Source organism: Myotis yumanensis, unplaced genomic scaffold, assembly GCF_028538775.1.
Source record: "Myotis yumanensis isolate MYYU_CA2020_CCGP unplaced genomic scaffold, mMyoYum1.0.hap1 SCAF_22, whole genome shotgun sequence".
NCBI lineage: Eukaryota > Metazoa > Chordata > Mammalia > Chiroptera > Vespertilionidae > Myotis > Myotis yumanensis.
In genome coordinates this window covers 7610412-7631441 of record NW_027223773.1, presented here as the reverse complement: position 1 = coordinate 7631441, position 21030 = coordinate 7610412, and the positions used below count along the sequence as shown (strand labels likewise).

Here is a 21030-nt window from a genome sequence, read left to right as displayed (position 1 = left end):
CTGTATTTGAGGAATCAAATAGTTAAAACTAATTTTAAAAATTCTAAAGAGAAGTTTACATAGCAGAGAAAGACAAAGTATGGTTTCTTTTAGTTACCTTACTGTTCTTGTTGACATACTGCTTGAAGTCCTCGTCTTTTCCCAGCACTGGCTTCGTGATCAAGTGCTCGTACGTGACACAGATCGCTGGGATGGGAAGAGCATGGGCGGTCTCCGCAAGCCACGTGATCTTAGTGGTTTTCTTGTAGTCTTTGTTCTCCAAATTCAATTTGGCATCAAGAGATACAATTTTTCCATTTGCGTTTCTAGGTGTAAGATTGAAAAGTGTGTTTTAAAACATAAACCCTAACTGCCATACAGTATCTGTAACAAATGGATCAGGAATTGTCTTTGTAAAAATTTCAAACCAAACACTTAAAATTTGAGTTTTTCGTATGTGCCAGACATATACTGGTTATAAATAAAATATAATCCCTGCTATCAAGATACTAAGAATCCACTGGACAACAGACCCACATACATCTGGTGAAGACCATGAACATATTTACAAACTTTAAAGTCAGCCATACTAAGTATTAAAAAAAAAATCTAAAATAATGTATTTTAAAACATTTAGCAATTACTTAAAATCATATGCAATGACTGGACAATTAAGATGTCAGAGTCTACATAAATCAATCTTCGCATATTTTGTTCCATTTATGTAATCTTAAAATTATAAGTATAGCACAATATAACCACTGGAAAGTTCAGATTCATCATTAAACAATTAATTTTAAAGCTGATTTCTGTATAGAGAAGATGTTAAATTCTGTCCAAAGAATCCCTCCACCAGGTAACTATAAAATGAGAATCAGATGATCAACAGGGACCCTAAAACATTAAAACTATTTTTATATCTAGATGAAATAAATTTCAGCATCACAAACAAAAGCTATCCTGATACCCTCTTAGTAAACTGTAACATCTATGGAAAAAACATTATCCAGAACTTGTAGTACTTATGCCTGGGTAAATTTACCACTCAGCCACATGAATGTATCTGAACCAAGTAATTTTTTTAAATTTATTTTTTATTTTTATTTTATTTATTTTAAAAAATATATATTTATTGACTTCAGAGAGGGAGGGAGAGGGAGAGAGAGAAACATCAATGATGACAGAGAATCATTGATCGGCTGCCTGCTGTATGCCCACTACTGGGGATCAAATCTGCAACCCAGGCATGTGCCCTTGGCTGGAATCGAACCCGGGACCCCTCAGTCCACAGGCTGACACTCTATCCACTGAGCCAAACCAGCTAGGGCATAAACCAAGTAATTTTTAATAAGTGAATAAACATAGCACACTTTTATCCCATATTTACTTGAAAACAAACGAAAGTTCTTACTTGTGTATTTTGGTAATGTTGAGGTTGCCCCAGTTTATAAATGTCACCATCTCCCCCTCTGACAACGTCTCCGCATCGGCTCCTTCGATGAAAACTCTGGGGCTGTACCACACGGGCTTCAAGCCCACGTCAGGATTCTGATGAATAAAGGAAAGTGTCGGGTAAAAAGACAACTTGTTGAACCCAGTGTGGAAATTCACCGATTCTTCCATTTTATTCTTTCACCAAGAAATTATCTGTCCTAGCTGGAATCCTAGCCCCGTGACCTGGGTCAGTCAACTGACCACTGATGCCAATGGAGTTACATGAGGTGGCCTGCCCGAGATTACATCCAACCTAAAGCACTGTTTTCAGAGCTGGAACAGTAGTTGTCGCTAAGTGTCCTCGACCAGAATCTGCTTTGCTATCCTCAGAACCTCACCGCTTTTGCAGGAAAGGAAAAAATAAAGACATTCCCGACCTCTGCTACAGATTATAGGACAGATATCACACTTAAGCAGAAAATTAGGGACCTTCATATTTTAGAAGACAAATTTTAAAGACAGAACTGTATATATATAGATAAATTTTCTGCTTTTTCTATATTACATAAAGAAGGTAAAGAGATTTGGGGAATAAAAAGAATACTATACTTGTTAAATTTCAGGTTTTGTTTGAGAGAATTCAAAAGAAAAAATATATGAAGATCTTTTGAAATAAATGTTAGATAGCATGTGTTTGATAATGGTTCAATAATTGGACCAATGCATTTGAGAAAAACCAGTATGTTGTTACAACTTATATTACGGTGGGGTCAGAATAGAATACTGGCAGGCTAAATATAGAACACTTTGTGAGGGAAATAATGACAATGAAAATTTCACAGATCAAACTGAGAAATCCACTCATCATATAAAGTACGTTTCCCTATCAATTAACTCTTGTTTAATAATAAGCACTAAGTCACTCATGCTATCTGACTACAACAGTCACTTTAACAAATAAGCACCCTTAAGAAGTTTTATCCTCACCATTTACATTTTAAAACATTCAGTGAACTTCACGTTTAAGCTAACTGTAGTGTGTGATATATATCGTATGCCACTGTTCACCTACTTGAACTGAATAATCAGATGCAAGATAAAGGCAAAGCCTAATCAATCAAGCTCTCCCTCTTTCCCCCAAATCTTATTAGGGTAGGGCTCTCCTTAAAATAACTCAAATATTTAAAATTAAAAAAACAGCTAATGTCACACATAGAAAGCCAATCACATAAGGCTACAGCTTATAGCTCTTCATGATGCATATCACCATCTATGTGAGTCCAGGAACGTAACACGGGATGAGTAAGGTCATGAGTCCACCAGTCTGCTGGTGTATGACGGGTCTCTGAACATAACCTTCACTGTATAATGAGGATATTTACAGACCACTCACAAAGCTGGACTAAAAGAACCTACTTTTCCTTCAAGACAACCCAGGAAGTCATGACCACCCAAGATGGCAAGCACAGCTTGACTACAGGGAGCTCCCTGCTACCCGTATTTAAGACTTAAATTCTAATTTAGACAGTTAACACTTTCACTTTACTGGTATTTTCTAAAACAGAGCAAAGAGCAGCGTGATAAACTCTGGGTACAAGTTGTGACTTAATATTACCAGGTCCAATGTTCTGGCTTAAAGACAAAGGTAAGAGCTGGTGAATAACCTAGTTAAGCGAGAATGCACCTCAGCTTCCACACAGAGAGGAACGTGAACTGTTACCTCCTCTCTCAAAAGGCCTCTGAGAAGAGATGCCTTCTTATTATACACGGATATGCTATCTCTACAGAATAAAAATCAGGCACCAACTGAGTGTAAGTTCTGTGTGATGTGCTGTGGATTTTACTAGGATAAATGTCTTCAGCAAGAAATCCCCAAAGGTTTTTCTCCAATTAGTATCGCAACCTGATAAATAATGTTGGATAGAAACGATCCCCAAACCACGCTCTCCCTTTCATTTGCTATCCTGCCCCTTCTATTGGACAGAGCGGCACTGAGTGTGCAGGGTGACCTTGGGGTGTTTGGCCACTTCTTTCATCTCCTCCTGAGCTCCCGGGACGTGCACTGGGATCACCTCCTTCTTCAGTAATGCGACGTATCGTGGCGCCACCGGGTCAATCACCTGCAACAAATGTGCCCTCGTGTGAGAACATTCAGATATTCCTTGACATTTCATAAACAGCACAGGAATACTAACTGGCTTCTTTGTTACTGCATTTACTAATTTTTTTTATTCATCAGCTAACTCTCCTCTAGCATTTTGACTGTCAAGTAGAAAAGAGAGGAACAATCGTAAATGAAGGCTACAGGAAGGACCGAGACCGCCTTTCCAAGAATGAGGACTCACAGGTGGAAAGAAACCAACTGCTTAAAGCATAATAGTATTTTGAAAGTAATTTTTTAGTTTTATTATTTTTAAATGATTTTTAGAGGGAGAGAAACATCAATCCATCATTGCCTCCCGCACGCTCCCTACTGGGGATCGAGCCAGCAGCCCAGACATGTGCCCTGACTTGGAATCACACCCAAAACCTTTCTGTGCACAAGAGAAAGCCCAACTAACTGAATCACACCGGGCAGAGAGAAAAGTAATTTTTAACTCTGCGATTAGAAGGTAAAGAAAGATTATCCTGTGGGATTACATATTAATCCTACAGGTAGATATGATCTTCACTCCTGTATTATTGAAGAAGTCCATTTTGAAGGAATATAAATGTGTGTTTTAGTATAATTTTCTATAATATAATCAGGTTTAGGTAATGCATCACCATCAAAAGCAGAACAGCATTAGGTCACTATAATAAGGCAATTCTGTAGGTTAAAAATATAAACAAAATATTTCTACGTGTCTGCATGCTCTATCTACAGGGACCACTGTATTCCCAGTCCTAGCAAGGGCCAGCAACATAGGGAATCAATAAATATTTGCAGATTAACTGAATGACTTGTCCTCGTCACTGTGTTCTAACCTACTCTACCTCCAACACAGCAGGAGCATGGCCTTCGGGTCCGATGTGCTTTTCTCATTTCACTGCTCAAGTTAAAATTTTCCATGATGACCAATCACAAAAGCAGTGTTTAAAACACTAAATGAAGCACGTGGAAGAAAAATGTAGGTAGAAGCAAATGTATCTAAAAGGAATGGAAATGATCTTTTCCCATTTGAAGGATGCAGGAAATAGTGGCTTTGATTGCTTTATTTTTTTACTCCTTTTTTGTTGGCTTTAAAAGTATTCTGGAAACATGACATTGTGGAATCTCTGAATAAACTCAGAGAAGAAACCATTCTCAGAGGGTCACTCACAAAAGTATGAAAAGCTAGTTAATTTCCCCTTGCCTGCTTCACCTCCCCCAGTACTAACTCAGCACCAGCCTCTCTAGGTTGACAGCTTCAGCCTTGCCTTCCTTGAGACTTACAGGTCACTTTTACTAGTTAAGGGTTCTTCTATGATCAAAGATTTAACTTGTGACCACTTGGTTCAGTGTTTAAGACGGTGAGATACAACTGTTTTAAAGAAGCTAAAACCAACCTGAGAAACGTACTTCCGTCTCCTGCAGCTGTTTCCCCGACTGACGAGAGCAGCAGGCTGTTTCTCACACTAACTAGCTATAATGACCCCTTAGGCCTTGGCTAGCAGAGATTTTCAGGCCACTTCAGTGTAAAGGACTATGATTCTAATGATCTGAGGTGTGGAAATCTACTTTAAAATGTTTTTACTGATTTTGAGAGAGAGAGGAAGGGAAAGGGATAAATAGAAACATGGATGAGAGAGAAATATCTCGATTGGCTGCCTCCTGCACACCTCCTACTGGGGGTTGAGCCAACAACTCAGGCATGTGCCCTGACTGGGAATCGAACTAGCGAACTCTTAGTGCATGTACTGATGATGTTCACCCACTGAAGACACGGGCTGGGCAAGCCCAACTCTTTCTCTTAAGGCCTCCAATCATTCTTTTAGTCTCTTCCCATGTTAAACTTGAGCAGATAACCAGTGCTAAACAGAAATCTGAAAAACTGCCTTTAGTATCAACAAAAAACCAAAATGAACAACCTGGAGGAAACAAATGCTCTAAGTAAAAATATACTATTAGCCCTAGCTGGTATGGCTCAGTGGATAGAGCGTCAGCCTGCAGACTAAAGGGTCCTAGGTTTGATTCTGGTCAAGGGCACCAGCCCATGTTGCGGGCTCAATCCCCAATAGGGGGCGTGCATGAGGCAATGATTCTCTCTCATCATGGATGTTTCTCTCTGTCTCTCCCTCTCCCTTCCTCCCTGAAATCAATAAAAATGTAAATCAGTAAAAATAAATAAATCAATATTATAACCTTGAAGCAGGAAGGGGAAGTTATTTTGAAAATTCAGAGAAGAGAAATCTTGGAACTATGAGAACATAAATGAACAACTCAGCAGAAGGGTGGTTGAATAGATCTACCAGAAAGTAGAGCCAAATGGAAAGATAGAATATAGAATCAGAGGACCGGTCCCAGAGGCCCAACTTTTGCTCAAGAAGAGTTCCAGAGAAAAGAAAACTTTCTAGAGGAAAAAAAAGAAGAAGAAGAAGGAAGGAAAGAACGAATTCCCAAAACTGAAGGAATGAGTTTACAGCTTGGAAGCCCTATGTTCTTCCCATGGATATGGATGAAAACAGACCCAAACCATGGCACATCATGAAATTTCAAAGTGAACACACAGGCCACAGACAAGGTCTCAAACACCTTCATCCCAGGCCCCCTTCTCAGGGAGCTCCTGAGGCAAGCAAGAGGTAATACAAAGAGAAGGAAGATCCACGAAGCAGACGATCCACCAGCGAACGAAAGCAAAGGGACCTGCAGGGAGAGGAGGAAGCCTGATGGGGGTAGAGATCAGGCCCAGCAGCACCGAGGCTGGGGCAGAGATGTCTCCAGGTGGAACTTGCAGCTGAAGTGATACCTGGGCATGCAAACACTCTGGTAGGGAAGTTAGACAATGTATGCGGAGTCTGAGACACAATTAGAACACTCAATAAATTAAGGGACCGGGGACACACAACGACCAAAACAATCAGCTACAAGAAAACCAACAAGTTATGAGAAAAAGAAAGAGACCTCATCTTCCATGGTGGGAAGTCAACTGATGAGGCCCAGAACTACAAAGTCAAGAAGTAGCAACACACATCATTTAGAGAAACGGGCAATAAATACCAAAAGAGTTACTGAAGGAGCTGAAAGTGATTTGTCCAGGGACAGAAAATGGAAGGAAGACAGAGGAATATACAGAACTATATGACTATAGTGAAATGCATTTCGTACATTCGAACAAAGTACACATCTGTAACTTTATTAAAACTGAAACCTTTAAAATTTGGACTATTAATAAAAAGTTCATCAATGTTAACTTTGCCTATAAATTCTACTTTATTATTAGTAACTGCAGCAACAGAAAGAACCAATTAATCACTCCTTTATGGATCAAAAAACTGACTAAACACAAAAGACTAAATAAAATAAATTCAAGACACATGCAAGACAAGCAGCTACTTCTTGAGGCCAGGCATCAGCAAATCAAGCAGCAACACGAAAGAGTTTACGGAACACAATCACAGAAACCACAGTCTGAAACACGGCACTTCAATGATTTGCCTTATTATAGTGTCCAAGCATCTGCTTCCAATTAGTATTATTAACAGTGTCAATATGCAGTATTCCTCATTTGAGTTCATTTAAGAAACGCTTTTTAAAAAGCTAGATTCAGTAAAACACAGGAATCATAGTTAATACAACTCAATGGAATCTGTAACTTTAAAACTGTGTTCTCTCACTTCACAAGGGAACAGTGGAATGGTCAAATCTTCCCTTTGCCACGTTTTTTTAAACTAGGAATAGTGCATTTTCAATGGGTTTGTATAAACAAGTCTTACATAAATGTGATTGTGCTTCAAAGCTGTACAACAGCTCAGGGTATAAGATATGCTAGAAGCTTTGTGCTAAGTAAGGCGAATAAAAGCATTAATACCTTCTTACAGAGAGCTCGCAGCTTGAAAGCAGAAAAATGAATGCAGAGTGTTCACAAACGATTTAAGGAAAAGCTGTTACTGTTTCCCATCACTCCAAGTTTGCTTGCTTGAATCACTGTTACTCGTTTGGTACAGTTAATAGGCTTAACGCTCTTTATATGTTTAAAAAGGGAAAATATTCCATTTTCCTGTAAGTCTGCAACAATGATAATACTCTTCACAAAACTGCCTCTCCCATGAGCACGCTAATGAACTCTACAGGTAGGAGTCAGACATGAGAAAAGGGGCGTAAGAGTCAGAACATTTACCTTTTTGTTAAATGCCCAAATTTTGTCCCATTCCATGTTCACAACTGAACGCGAGGAACCCTGGAAAAACAGTAATAAAATGACTTAAAAGACAAGAAGTAATGAAAACATTCCTTTAACTGTAGCTGTGCATGTTAGAAAAAGTAAGCCCAGTATTTGCTTGCAAGTTTATTTCCGCTGGGATATAAACTTATTATGTACAAGCTAATTTGGTTCCTTCAATAGGTAGAGTCAACAGTCACATACTGCACTGGGTAAAAATACTCCAGCTGCCTTTGTCCAACTCAGGCTTAGGAGTTTAGGACATTCTCAGTTTCCCATTCTCAGAGTATAAACAGTACTAAACATACTCTTTTTAAAAAAAACATTCTGCCCTTGCATTATAAGGCACAAACAAGGAATAGAAAGAACAGAAATAAGAAAGACCAAGGAGGTATTAAGAGACACTTGAAAATTCCAGCAGACAATCTGGGAAAGGAACCATCACTCACCTGAGCAGCAATAAACTGCTTCAGTCCTTCAACTGTCATCCCTCTTCTCAGCACACCACGAACCGTGGGAAATCTGGGGTCATCCCTGGAAAACGGACATTTTCAGTATTAATTAGATTTTTTTAATGTGTAGATGCAGAGAATACAAAATACCTTAACGAGTAATATTATATTCAGCTTGTTAAATATTTGGACTGAGAGGTGGTTGTTATAATTGGGTAGATCACAACCCAGAGCCCGCGTGCATGGAAGAGGAAAGCTGCTCACCAGTCAACTACTGGAAACAGTACATTTGAAGAAAGACACAGGGTGACACCTTCAGATACAGAAAATCCGGGCATTAAACAGTAGGTGATTTTTACTTCACAAACATTCAAGGTCCCTGCTGTACATATGACCAGGAGACCAGGTCTCTGAAGGACCAGACTCACAAGTACTTTGCTATGAAACGCTGAGGAGGTACTCCCATGTGCAGGGGATGTACCCCCATGTGCAGGGGATGTACGCCATGTGCAGGGGAGGTACCCCCATGTGCAGGGGAGGTACCCCCATGTGCAGGGGAGGTACCCCCATGTGCAGGGGAGGTACGCCATGTGCAGGGGAGGTACCCCCATGTGCAGGGGAGGTACCCCCATGTGCAGGGGATGTACGCCATGTGCAGGGGAGGTACCCCCATGTGCAGGGGAGGTACACCCATGTGCAGGGGAGGTACGCCATGTGCAGGGGAGGTACCCCCATGTGCAGGGGATGTACGCCATGTGCAGGGGATGTACCCCCATGTGCAGGGGATGTACGCCATGTGCAGGGGAGGTACCCCCATGTGCAGGGGATGTACGCCATGTGCAGGGGAGGTACACCCATGTGCAGGGGAAGTACGCCATGTGCAGGGGAGGTACCCCCATGTGCAGGGGATGTACCCCCATGTGCAGGGGATGTACGCCATGTGCAGGGGATGTACGCCATGTGCAGGGGATGTACCCCCATGTGCAGGGGATGTATGCCATGTGCTTTTCATTCCCACGCACCATGGCCCACAATGTGCTCTATGTTTGCAGCATTGAAACAAAGGGGAAGGGGGACCTGGTGCACCAGAGCAAATAAAAACAAGGACAGAAACCCTACAGGCCTAGCATTCCACCTCCTCCCATCCCTCACAGCAGTAAAAAGTCACTGAGCTACCATGCCCTTGTTTCCCTCCATTCAAGGCAACAGTAAACATACCATCCATCCACCAGTCCTTCGTCTACAAACCAGGTGAGTTTTCTCTTGGACAGCACTGTGTTGTTGAGATTTAGCCGACTATATTCCCAAATGTACGGTTTTCTTATGCCTAAGGCTTCAATAATCCAATAAAACTGCTCATCTCGGTCATGGTATTCTGTTGTTCTCAAGGCATGTGTAACTCCTTCAATGCTGTCCACTATAGGGCAGGCAAAATCGTATGTTGGGTAAACACTAGGGAAAAAGGGAATATTTAACACATCAACAAGAAGCATTTTAGCCTTTCTATCTTAGATTAGGCATTATAAGCAGCAATACTAATTTAAAACATAGTCTTTACAAGTTAGGAAGTTCTTAAAACCCAACATGTTTTATGACTATTAATAATCAAAGTATATCAAAACATTATCAGATTTTGAGAATAATGAATTGGTTACCTACTCAATATTCAAACAAAAAAGCAAATTTGCAATTTAAGACAATCAGGTATTGGCACAGCCAACTGTACAACCATATTTCTGTAATGACCAATGCACATCATGGTAGGAAGTAAGATACAATCATTTGGAGGGAATTTAGCCTTTCAATCTTATTAATCTCACACTCAAGTAAACTACTTTTGTAGTAACTGCATTCAAGAAGAGATAAGAGGGAAAAAATTAGGTAAATTAAAATTCCATTTAAGACTGAATACACCTAAAAGAAATTTCTGCCTAAAAAAATGTACACAGCACATAAGCAGTTTTAATTTGAATTTTAAAAAACGTATTACTGCTCCTGCATTAGGCTTCGCAATTATTTGATACTGAAAATGTGGATGCAAATTCACTTTTCCAAATGTATCCAAAGCATGTGCTTAGTAAAACAAGGAGCCACACATCAATACCGCCCAAGTTTACTTAAAGTCACACTAACTAACCAGGTAATCATTATATTCACCAATCTCTTCAAGTTAAAAGTCAGTATGAGTATGCAATAGGCTTCTTCAAAGTATAAGAAAACATATTCTATGATTACTTTATGAAGTAATCTAATGGAGGAACCTTTTAAAAAAAAATTCTATTAACCTGAAAACCCACACAAGAAACTAATAGAAACTAAAAACACATGATACTTTTACTGTTCCTATTTCTGTAAATTTTCAATTCTGTCACATTCATGAATGAATTTATGCCTAGCAGAATCAAAGTTTAAACTAAGACAAGTATCTTCATCTAAAGATAAATAAAAAATAGATACCACAGTGTATCTAATCAACACATTACAAAGCAACTGCAGGCAGCCTCGGGGACTTCTACAGATACAAGGCATCTTAGAAATGATGTGGAGCCTTAGCTGGTAAGTGTTCGCCCAACAGGCTGCCTGCTGTACACAGGCCCAGTGCATCCACGATGAGCAAAGACCAGGAGTCATCACTATTCCATCCTGTACCGACTCCGAGTTCACAGGGAGCATCGGAGCGGAGCCTGGCAGGCGATCACCTTACTTGTATCGATTTCCAGTCCTCGGGTGAGGCTGAATTTTGCAGCGGTACAGTGTCGGGTCCCTCATGCACCCATTGTTACTGTTCATGTCAATTTTTGCTCGCAAACAACAGGACTGACCAAACGGGCTCCCTTTTTTCATTTCTTCCCACATCTGCAGATTCTTCTCAACAGCTACAAAATGAGAGTTATATTAGTTGATCTGGCATATTACTAATTGAGTTGAATTCAAATTTAAGAGTCCTGTAATTTTATATAAGTGTTCATGCTCTGGTTTTATATTATCAGCAGTTTAAAAGTACGATAATAGTTCCAATATCTGGTGCCAAGAGTAAATGCACTGGTTTTTTATAAATGCAGAAGTTTCAAAAGATACTTAGAAAATGCCCTCTATACACATCTTTTAGAAGAAGTCAATACATTCTATGTGTAGCACTGATGAAGGCTAAGATAAGAAGCATGAGGCCTGGGGGTTTCTCTCCTCTGCATTTCCCATTTTCCATCATGACCCAACAGGCCGGCCCCCCCCCCAATTAACCCCGTGCCTTTGAAGGGGAAGCACCCTGTTCCTTTGCCACCTACTGCCCAGGGACAGCCCGGTCTGGCCCGGTCCATGCGGCCCATCTGGAGAACAGGCTCGGGCTGAGAGCCTGAATCTGGGGGCTCCCTGAAAGCCCCTGTCATTCCAGTGGGAAGAAGGACACTCTTGGATCCAAGAAAACGAGAGGATAGAAAACAGATAGCGATACAAGTTTAATTCTAGAAAAAGAATGCTACATCCCAAGTGACTATGGTCTTACCCAAGGGTCCTCAAACTTTTTAAACAGGGGGCCAGTTCACTGTCCCTCAGACCATTGGAGGGTCGGACTATAGTTTAAAAAAAAAACGATGAACAAATTCCTATGCACACTGCACCTATCTTATTTTGAAGTAAAAAAAACAAAACGGGAACAAATACAATATTTGTATTTGCATGTGGCCCGCAGGCCGTAGTTTGAGGACCCCTGGTCTTACCTATGTCAGAATATCGAAACCTTTTGGATAAAAAGACCCGTTAAACAATGATTCTCTGTGGAAACTACTGAAATATGGTGGACACATGACCTGCTCCCAAAGGATCAAGTTAAGTCTAAAAGTCCAGTTGGTAACTTAAAAAGAAAAAAGACTTCTGTAACTATTTGACAAAAGACCGCTATAACTATTTGACTTTACTTCCCAAATGTGACATTCAAGATTTAACTATAATAGTGTGGAAGTTCGGGCAACATAATTATAGAATGAATACAGGCCAATTCCGAAGCCCAAGGACAAGTAATAAGAAAGATGTGCATTTTTGTCAAGTGCTATTTCAAAGATTTAGGGCAACACCAAGATTATAGATTATGTTCATATTTACCCACATGCTGAAAGGAAGGTTTAAAGCATGAATAATATTATCACCAAACACTACAAAGGCGAAGCATTTCAACTGAGAAAAATACAGAAATGCCACAGAAGGAATCACTCCAATAGAATGAAGTGCACAAGGCTGCACGTAGTACGTGAGGTGCAAAGGGCACGCGTACCTCACGCGCAGTTGTGAGGCTCCCAAAATAACAAGAGAAAGATGACAGAGAAAGAAAAAGACTGGTGAGAGATGAACTAATGCATGAATCATGTTCCCAAATGTGTTTAAACCAGCGTCTTTCACAGAAAAGAAACCACGTTCTACTCAAGGCGCAAAGCACAAGAACATCAGTAAAACATCAAACGCTGACTGTGCCTTACAGTTGTTCCTGTGTTTGGATTCTGTCCTCTGCTCTCGCTCGGCTTTCATCCGCTCGGCAGGAGTATCATCCACATACGCCTTCCCTTCCTGAATTAGCTTCTCGGCGTATTTCATTATAGTTTCAAAATGGTCCGAGGTGTAAGTGAACTGGTCTGGTTCGATATGCAACATGGCAACGTCTTCTAGGATAACCTGCAACAGGAACCCCAAGTCACCATCAGTTTATCTTGCACATTTCCTTGTGCATTTTCATTCCTTGACACTGTATTTGGGCAAAATGTAATAACACACCGTCAGTCTTATTGAGCCTGGAAATGGTGGTGCAAGTTGTATTCGGTCGGAAAAGAGAGAGAGAGACTCGCTCTACTAGCTTCTGAATGGTCGGCTGAGAAAGTGGCCTCCTGAGGGAGCTTTCCATTTACTCTGGAAAAGCTGGTTACTATTGGCCGCTCTGACAACGACTTGCCCTCTCTGCACACCTTGCAGTGCTTCTGGGTAAAGATGATATGAGAGGCGAGGAGACCTTCCCATTCCCCAATACGTAGTCGGTGTGTGTTTCAGCCATAAACTTAAAACTATATGACAGAAAGGAAACCTGCCTCTAGTTACCCATTCATTTAAAAAACATATTTATGAGAAAATGTATTTAGGTAAATTCTAGGTATTTAGGGAAATTCTACAACAATCGAGGAAGAACAAATAAATGGAAGGTTTTGGTATTTATTGGCTTAGGTCTGAGACACAGAATACACAGATGAAGGAAAAAAGCGTCTATGAGAACAAACTTAAGTTAGTGTCATGAATTAAGTTTCTATTTAACTCACATACCATGAAGGTATCAGGTCACCGTCTAATTTGAAATAACTTTTCTGACAAAGGGTTATCACTACACCTTTAATTACCTTCTCAAAATCTTCCTTTTCTTTTTCAGGATTTGTGTCATCGAATCTCATGATCAGTTTCCCTTTAAAGTTAACCTGGTAGTGCTGGTTGAGAAGAGCAGCTTTGGCATGCCCAATGTGTAAGTAACTAAAACAAAAACATTTCACAGAGACACTCATTAACACGTCTTGACTGAAGAGTTACACTTAACCTTTCTGAGGAGATGAGAACTAAACAAAACTGCTTCTAGTTGGAAAGTACTGGGATAGAAACTCTGTCCCTGGCAGGAAGAAAGACAGACTACCACACTTATCTTAAGAAATAATCTCATATGCAAAATCTCACCACGTTATTTACAAAAGGACTTTCACTAAGGGTCTCATCCAGGACTAAGGTCTCACTCCGTAAACCACAGTCTATGCAAACACTACTGCTCCTAAGGGCAGCTGACAATTAAGAGATATAAAATGAATCAGAGGCAATGTTGATAATGGTACACACATCAACACCCTCCTCTATCAATGAGTGGGTGAAAAGAAATGCCTACACTGTTGCTGTTAAAAACACAATTTATCTGCCAGCAAACAGGGCATGAAGCATGGAAGTTTAATCGGCTCTCACTACTTTTTACGAGTTTCAATTGATAAAGATGGCTGCAGTCACACTGTTCTATGGTCACCTAATGGCACACACACCTCTGATCGTAGTTAATATCAACAAGGAAGAAAAAAATACAGCACCCTGTATGTCCCTATATCATTTTTAAAATCAACCCTTTTTAGAAATTCATATAACATTCTAGATCAGTGGTTCCATTTTAAGAGCTTATATGCACAGGTTAATGGTAGACAAGTATGATGCAATGCATTTAGGGTTATTCAAAACTTTCTGCATAAAATAAAGGGCTGTAAGCGGTCCCAGATGACATTCTAGAACAGAAAAAGAACATTAGGAAAAAACTGAGAAAATTAAAAAAAGATATGGAGTTTAGATGGTAATAATATATCAATACTAGCTCATTAGTTGTGGCAAAGGTACCATAGTGATGTAAGACATTAACATTAGGCGAAAACTTGGGGCAGGGTGTATGGGAACTTTTTGTACTTTTTTTGCAACATTCTGTAAATTTAGAACTATTATAAAATAAAAAGTTCATTAAAAATAAAATAGAGAACTGCATTTCAAGAAACAAACAGAAATACTGAAAGCATTAAACCCATAACATGTTACCCCCCGTTGTTAAGGAAAAAAAGATTAATAATCACTGACTACCTGCTATCTGGCAGTTAATATGTTAGGCATTACACACAGGGATTAATTTAGGAGAAGTGATAAAATCAAACCATTATCTTAAACTTGGAGATATTTCTGACTCTGAAATAATGTGTACAGTTCTAACAATTCAAACCTCAAGAAAGCTAATAGGACTGTAAAACATTCATTCCCAAGAGACAACCTGTATTAGAACAGCTGAAGAAAATACGACTCATGCTGTGTTAGTACCGATGCTGGATTGGGCTCCTGCCACACGTGACAGGCACAGGCATATAATTTTAAGTCATACGGACTCTAGAGCCAGACAGTGTAGGTTTGAGCTGGCAAGTTACTAACCGTCGTATGAATCAGCTTCAGAAAGCTTTTGTAAAATGGAGATACTAGCAGTGCCTTTCTCACAGGCTTATTAGGATTAAATAAGTTACTATATGTAAAGTGCTCGGTAGCATTTGCACAAAATAGTTATATATCATGTTAGCTAAGAATAAGAATAAAGGATGAGTCAAGCCTTCTGGCCTTTCATGCAAGACCAAAAGTGATTAAAAAATAATTAGCCCTGCCCTAACCGGTTTGGCTCAGCAGATACAGCGTCAGCCTGTGGACTCAAGGGTTCCGGGTTCGATTCCGGTCAAGGGCATGTACCTTGGTTGCGGGCACATCCCCAGTAGGGGGCGTGCAAGAGGTAGCTGATCGATGTTTCTAACTCTCTATCTCTCTCCCCTCCTCTCTGTAAAAAAATCAATAAAATATATTTTTTAAAAAATAATATTATTCTTCAGCAATATAAGAAAATATGATAAAAAACAATATGGAAAACCTAAACATTGATTTATATTCCCAAATCCCAAAACTGTATTCAGATAAGACCATGCTCTGACATTGACATACTTTAGAACAAATGAGGAACTCGTTACTCCAAGTGATAGAAAATATAAAGATTCAAAAAGAACAACTGTTCAAATGGCATCGCTATAAACAACTACTCCTAAGAAAGTGGGTTTTTTCAAATCACTGAAGTCACTACCCAACAGGACAGCCATGACCTCTCACCCCAGGGACACAGGAGCAGAAAACGGGGAAGACTCCATGGGAATTAAACCATGCAAGACAGGTATTATTGGTGATTGATTCCACCCAGTCGACCAATCAATCACTTAATGATTTAGTCTGTGAAATTTCCAGAATCATTATTTCTCTTTCATCTCTTCTACCCATTCATTATTTCACCACCTAAATCAGCAAACTTAGAAAAGCAGACAGAAAACGGGGAATGCTAAAACTGGCTTTGCCGTTAATGGCGCTTATGAAATAGTTTGTGAAGAACTATCAAGAATGGATGGCTAGCCATAACCGGTTTGGCTCAGTGGATAGAGCGTCAGCCTGCGGACTCAAGGGTCCCAGGTTCAATTCCAGTCAAGGGCATGTACCTTAGTTGCGGGCACATCCCCAGCGGGGAGTGTGCAGGAGGCAGCTGATCGATGTTTCTCTCTCTCTCTCTTTTTTTAAAAAAAATGTATTTCTTTATTGATTTCAGAGAGGAAGGGAGGAGAGAGGATAGAAACATCAATGATGAGAGAGAATCATCGATCGGCTGCCTCCTGCACACCCAATACTGGGGAACGAGCCCGCAACCCAGGCATGTGCCCTTGGCCGGAATCAAACCTGGGACCCTTCAGTCCGCAGGCTAACGCTCTATCCACTGAGCCAAGCCGGCTAGGGCCGATGTTTCTCTCTCATCGATGTTTCTAACTCTCTATCCCTCTCCCTTCCTCTCTGTAAAAAATCAATAAAATATATTTAAAAAAAAAAAAAAAAAGAATGGATGGCTAAAAAGCTGTGTATCTGCCACTTTCTATTGTCTACACATTCCATTCGCCACAGATGGGGAAGAATTTGGCTACACAATACAAAACCTGAAATTAAATAAAATTCTTTGAGGGGAAATAATCATCTCATTTATAAAATGTGTATAATACCTTCCCAACGGCTAAGCTCCGTGGCTACTGCTTTAACAAGAGGCACTGAATCATATTCGCATCCGTGAAGGGCTGTTATAAAGCCTGTCTCCTATGCTCCAGGAGGCTGACAGGTCTGTGAAAGCCGAGACTCCCCATCTTGGGGATGCTGGGCACAGCCCGAAGCAGCCCCAGGCTACTGACCTGCAGCCACAAGTCTTTTTCCTAATGAGCTAGCAACCTCTTATTATTGTCTGTGGGCGCCAAGAGTGAAAAGGGTGGGGAAACCCGTCAATAACTTTTAGGAGCCGCCCCCTTTCCTTTATTTGGGGAAAAATTAACTGAAAATAATTCTACCATCACTTCTACTACTAATGACACAAATGTAAGTCCTTATTAAATGAAAACCTAAAAATCTCAAAATGTAAGCAAAACTGAAGCCTTTCTACTTAATGGAGATTTTTCTATCATAATTATAATTCTGTTTGGGGTAAAGCACAAAAACTGTTTCTCTCCTGGAATTAATAAACTAAAACTATAAATTTAATACAATAACTGTCAATAATTTAAAAAGGATTAAAATTTTAACTCCCACAATTAAAATCCTATTTTCTTCTATATTAACCTATTAATATTAAAAATATTTTAGAACTAGCTAAAGATTTTCCACTATTATATAAGTTTTATTTTCTTACCCACTAGCCTCTGGAGGAAATCTGACAGTAACCTTTCCCATCTCAGCACCTGGGAGCTCAACAAACTTCCCAACATCTGGCTTTTTCTGAGGGGCCTGAAAACAAACAACAAAGTAGTTATATAGTTAAATGTTTAGGAATATATTAATTCAACAAATACCCCCCGCCCCCCACCCAAAATGACATGAAGGCTCTACAGAAGCCCAGCACTCGATGGTCAGTGGTTCAAAAACTAAAGAGGAGATTTGGGAGGAAGAAAAGATGGTACACCTAAAAGTAATCTGGAGTTTGCAAATCCTGAGGGACACACACTAGAGGATCATCATCTTTTAGACCTAGAATTATGTAGGTGGTGGCTGTATGTAGTTAACCAGCTACAGAGGCCAGCCAAGACTTACAATGGCAGGTTCGTCCAAGAGACCTTTTTTATTCAGGAAAAGAAAATGAACTACGACTAGGGAGAACTTTCTTTTCAGATGTGGGGTCTCTGACAAAGACATCAGCATTATACAGTTTAAACAGGCTTACCCCTTTAGCATTGGTGGCTGAAACATTCCACTTGGTACCCACTGACTGGAAGGCCTGCTGGGCTTCAAGAAAGCCAAACCAGCGCTTTACATGAACCGGAGCTCTGTTCTGCTGCAGCTGCTCCTGCCAGGCCACATTTCCTGTAAGCAAACATAATTTCAACATCACTCAGTAAGTCTGCAACTTCAAAAGCAAAGCTCTAGTCGGGGTTAATTTAAGGAAAGGACATGGCTTAGAGCTGTGATTCTATAATGAATGAAATCAGAATATACACTGAAATGTTTTCTAAAACTTTAATATACTTTACAGAATTCACAGAATTTAATTAAAAATACTTTTTCAGGCCCTGACCAGTTTTGCTTGGTGATTAGAGCATCAGCCCATGGAATGAAGGGTCATGGGTTCTATTCTGGTCAAGGTCATGTACTGTCCATGCGCATGAGGGAGGCAATCTGTCTGTCTCTCTCTCCCCTCCCCATGCCCACACCTTTCCTAATAGAAAAAATTTTTAATTCAATTCACTGAAATAAATAGTACATTGTGCCCTCACCACTGCCTCACATCCACTGTAAGGCCATTGCTACATTTCATAAGAAAAGCTTTAAGGAAGTAAACTAGAGATCAAAATAAAAATTAAGATCAAACAGCAGCTCATTCCTTCAGATATATTAAAAACAGGTACTGAAGGATATTTGTTTAACTTTAACATCACAGAGTTATATCCTTAAGATATCTTTCATAAACATTAAGTCAAAAATCAATATACACAAAAATGTCATGACAAACCTAGAGATGAAAAGGTCTGACTAGAAAAGGCCTTCCATTTATGTTGGTTATTGTAACAACAATTTAATTTGGAGAAAAGTTTAAGCCACAAAAATGAATAGAAAATATTTTTAAAACCCCACATTACCCAAATTTAAAGAATAAAATACTATGGCATATTTTCTTCAGGTTTGTTTTTACAGAAAGTAAATTAACAAAATTCAGGTCCCCTCTGTCCTGTTCCTCAATCCCATATCCTTACTTGTTGCAAACTAGTCACAGAAGACGGAAGCCGTGACCTCGGAGAGGGACAGCTCCAGCTCACCCCCTCACTCACACTCCTACTGAGCAATTAGACAACAGTGCCCGGAGTAAAGTAATGGCTGAGACAGGAGAGGTCTAACATCAATGGGATGAGGGCATCTTTAGCAGGAACAAGGCCAACTCCAAAGGCAAGAGGGGATCTGAGGCAGTGAGAGATGACCCCCGGGGCACAGATATGGAACCCTGTAACTGGACAGGGATAAAACAGCTGGGGTGGTCATTTCTTTGTAAGTCCTAAGTATCTGCCGATAGACAGATAAATGGATGTTTATTCAAATACAGAGAAGCACGTGTACTTCTTATTCAGCAAAACGTTAAATAATTAAAACACAACATTCTTCAAGGCGAATTACTGATACCTTTCAGGGTGGCCCAAACACATAAGTCAGCTAAGCTCAAGGAGTTTCCAACCAAGTATGTCCTCAGAGACAGGCAATGGTTGAGCTCATTGATGGCAGAAGGGAACAAATTACATGAAGACAATTTTGTGGCACTAAACTCCAACCAGTGATCAATCTGTGAACATAAAAGAAATGCATCCTGGAATTTAGATTTTAATAAAAACAAGCAAACAAACAAACAACCTCAGTCAGAACCATGCCTTTCTTTTAAGTGATAGAATTTACCATTATGTGGATTTAATTCTAGTTGCCTGGGATCTAAACTGGCGTTTACAAACACATTTTGTGGTTATTTTTCTGTGCTATTTTTTCTGCAGGACATTAAGGGGCACTTTCAGGGAAGAAAAAGAAAAAGATAGGAGAACTGGCAGCAGGAAAGAAGAACCAACTGATTGAACCCAATAGGTGGTAGCCAGATGAAACAGACTCATCCACTTGCAGGGTTTAAAAGTAAACACTTGGAAACTATTCTTTGTATTCTGGATTTTATAAGCGTTAGAAAAGTTAGAGTTGAATACAAACAGGAAAGAAAAAAGGCATTACTGTAATAAGGTATATACTTAGAAAGGAAAATGGGGTCCAACCTACGTGTGTGACCCTGGGGAAACTTCTTAACTTTTCTAGGCCTGTTCCTCATCTGTAAAGTAAGGGGATTGCATAATATGATCAATATGGTCACGTCCAGCTACGGAATTCTAGGAATCTATGAAGAGGAAGAAAGCACTCAATGACCAACTTTGGGATTAAAAGTTCCCAGTTAGGAGCTAAGAAGTTTTTTTTTCTGAAAATAAAAATGGGCTCAGAATTCCTTAACTTGACCTATGACTAACACTCTGTCAATATCCTTAAACAGAATAACAGTACATAAGCCAACAAGAAAATGAAGTTCTCAAAAGAGCAGAAGCATAAATCAAAACTAATCACACCCAGATGTTCATTCCGTACCTCAGTATGTTCCATCAGGTTAGAGCCGTAGAGCCTGGCTGTCATTGCCACTCTAGCCAAGTAGCGAAGAATGGAATTTATGTCCGTGAAGACCACATTTCTAGAACATAGCATGAGGCAAAATATTACTGGCTCTAGCAAATTAGTAAGACTCATGAGACTTACGAAGAAATAAAAAGATAGAAATCTCCTATTTACCATGTATTTTCTACTACAGCCAAAAAAAAAATGTGATTTGTCCTTTACTGTTTCTATCAAATTCCAATTTGTTCTGAAATGTTCAGCTAAATCCAACAACTGACTCCAGAGTAGACTATCTATATGATGCATCCTCCACCTATTAGTTTCTATATGTCTATTCAGTGGTGCAAATATGAAAATATAATTGGAATATTGAGAATAACTGGTTTAAAATAAATCAAAGCAACAAAGCCAAGGCTATATTCTCAGAGAGAAGCTAGTTTTATCAACTTCCAGGTAAAGATAGAAGATCAAACCCCATCAAAATTGTTTTTTTAAGAAGTATTTTAAAAGACCCAAAATCATAAAGAAAAAAAAGATGAGAAGAGACAATAAAATAATTC

The 21030-nt window shown here is 39.7% G+C and overlaps 1 protein-coding gene across 3 annotated transcripts in view; it reads right to left on the bottom strand.

Moving 5' to 3' along the window:
• The window catches only part of EPRS1 (glutamyl-prolyl-tRNA synthetase 1), a 45519-nt gene that overhangs the window by 20677 nt on the left and 3812 nt on the right, over window positions 1-21030 (bottom strand). The window contains exons 3-16 of one of the 3 annotated variants that reach the window (XM_070401412.1): window positions 20447-20546; window positions 19460-19616; window positions 18012-18151; window positions 17484-17578; window positions 13579-13705; window positions 12676-12868; window positions 10911-11082; window positions 9425-9658; window positions 8204-8288; window positions 7713-7772; window positions 7404-7424; window positions 3423-3533; window positions 1391-1527; window positions 98-305 (exon numbers count right to left, since the gene is read on the bottom strand). In XM_070401412.1, the coding sequence (XP_070257513.1) occupies window positions 98-305; window positions 1391-1527; window positions 3423-3533; window positions 7404-7424; window positions 7713-7772; window positions 8204-8288; window positions 9425-9658; window positions 10911-11082; window positions 12676-12868; window positions 13579-13705; window positions 17484-17578; window positions 18012-18151; window positions 19460-19616; window positions 20447-20546 (1840 nt within the window). Of the gene's footprint in view, window positions 1-97; window positions 306-1390; window positions 1528-3422; window positions 3534-7403; window positions 7425-7712; window positions 7773-8203; window positions 8289-9424; window positions 9659-10910; window positions 11083-12675; window positions 12869-13578; window positions 13706-17483; window positions 17579-18011; window positions 18152-19459; window positions 19617-20446; window positions 20547-21030 lie in introns of those variants that run through there. The other 2 variants (XM_070401413.1, XM_070401414.1) reach the window with 2 other exon arrangements.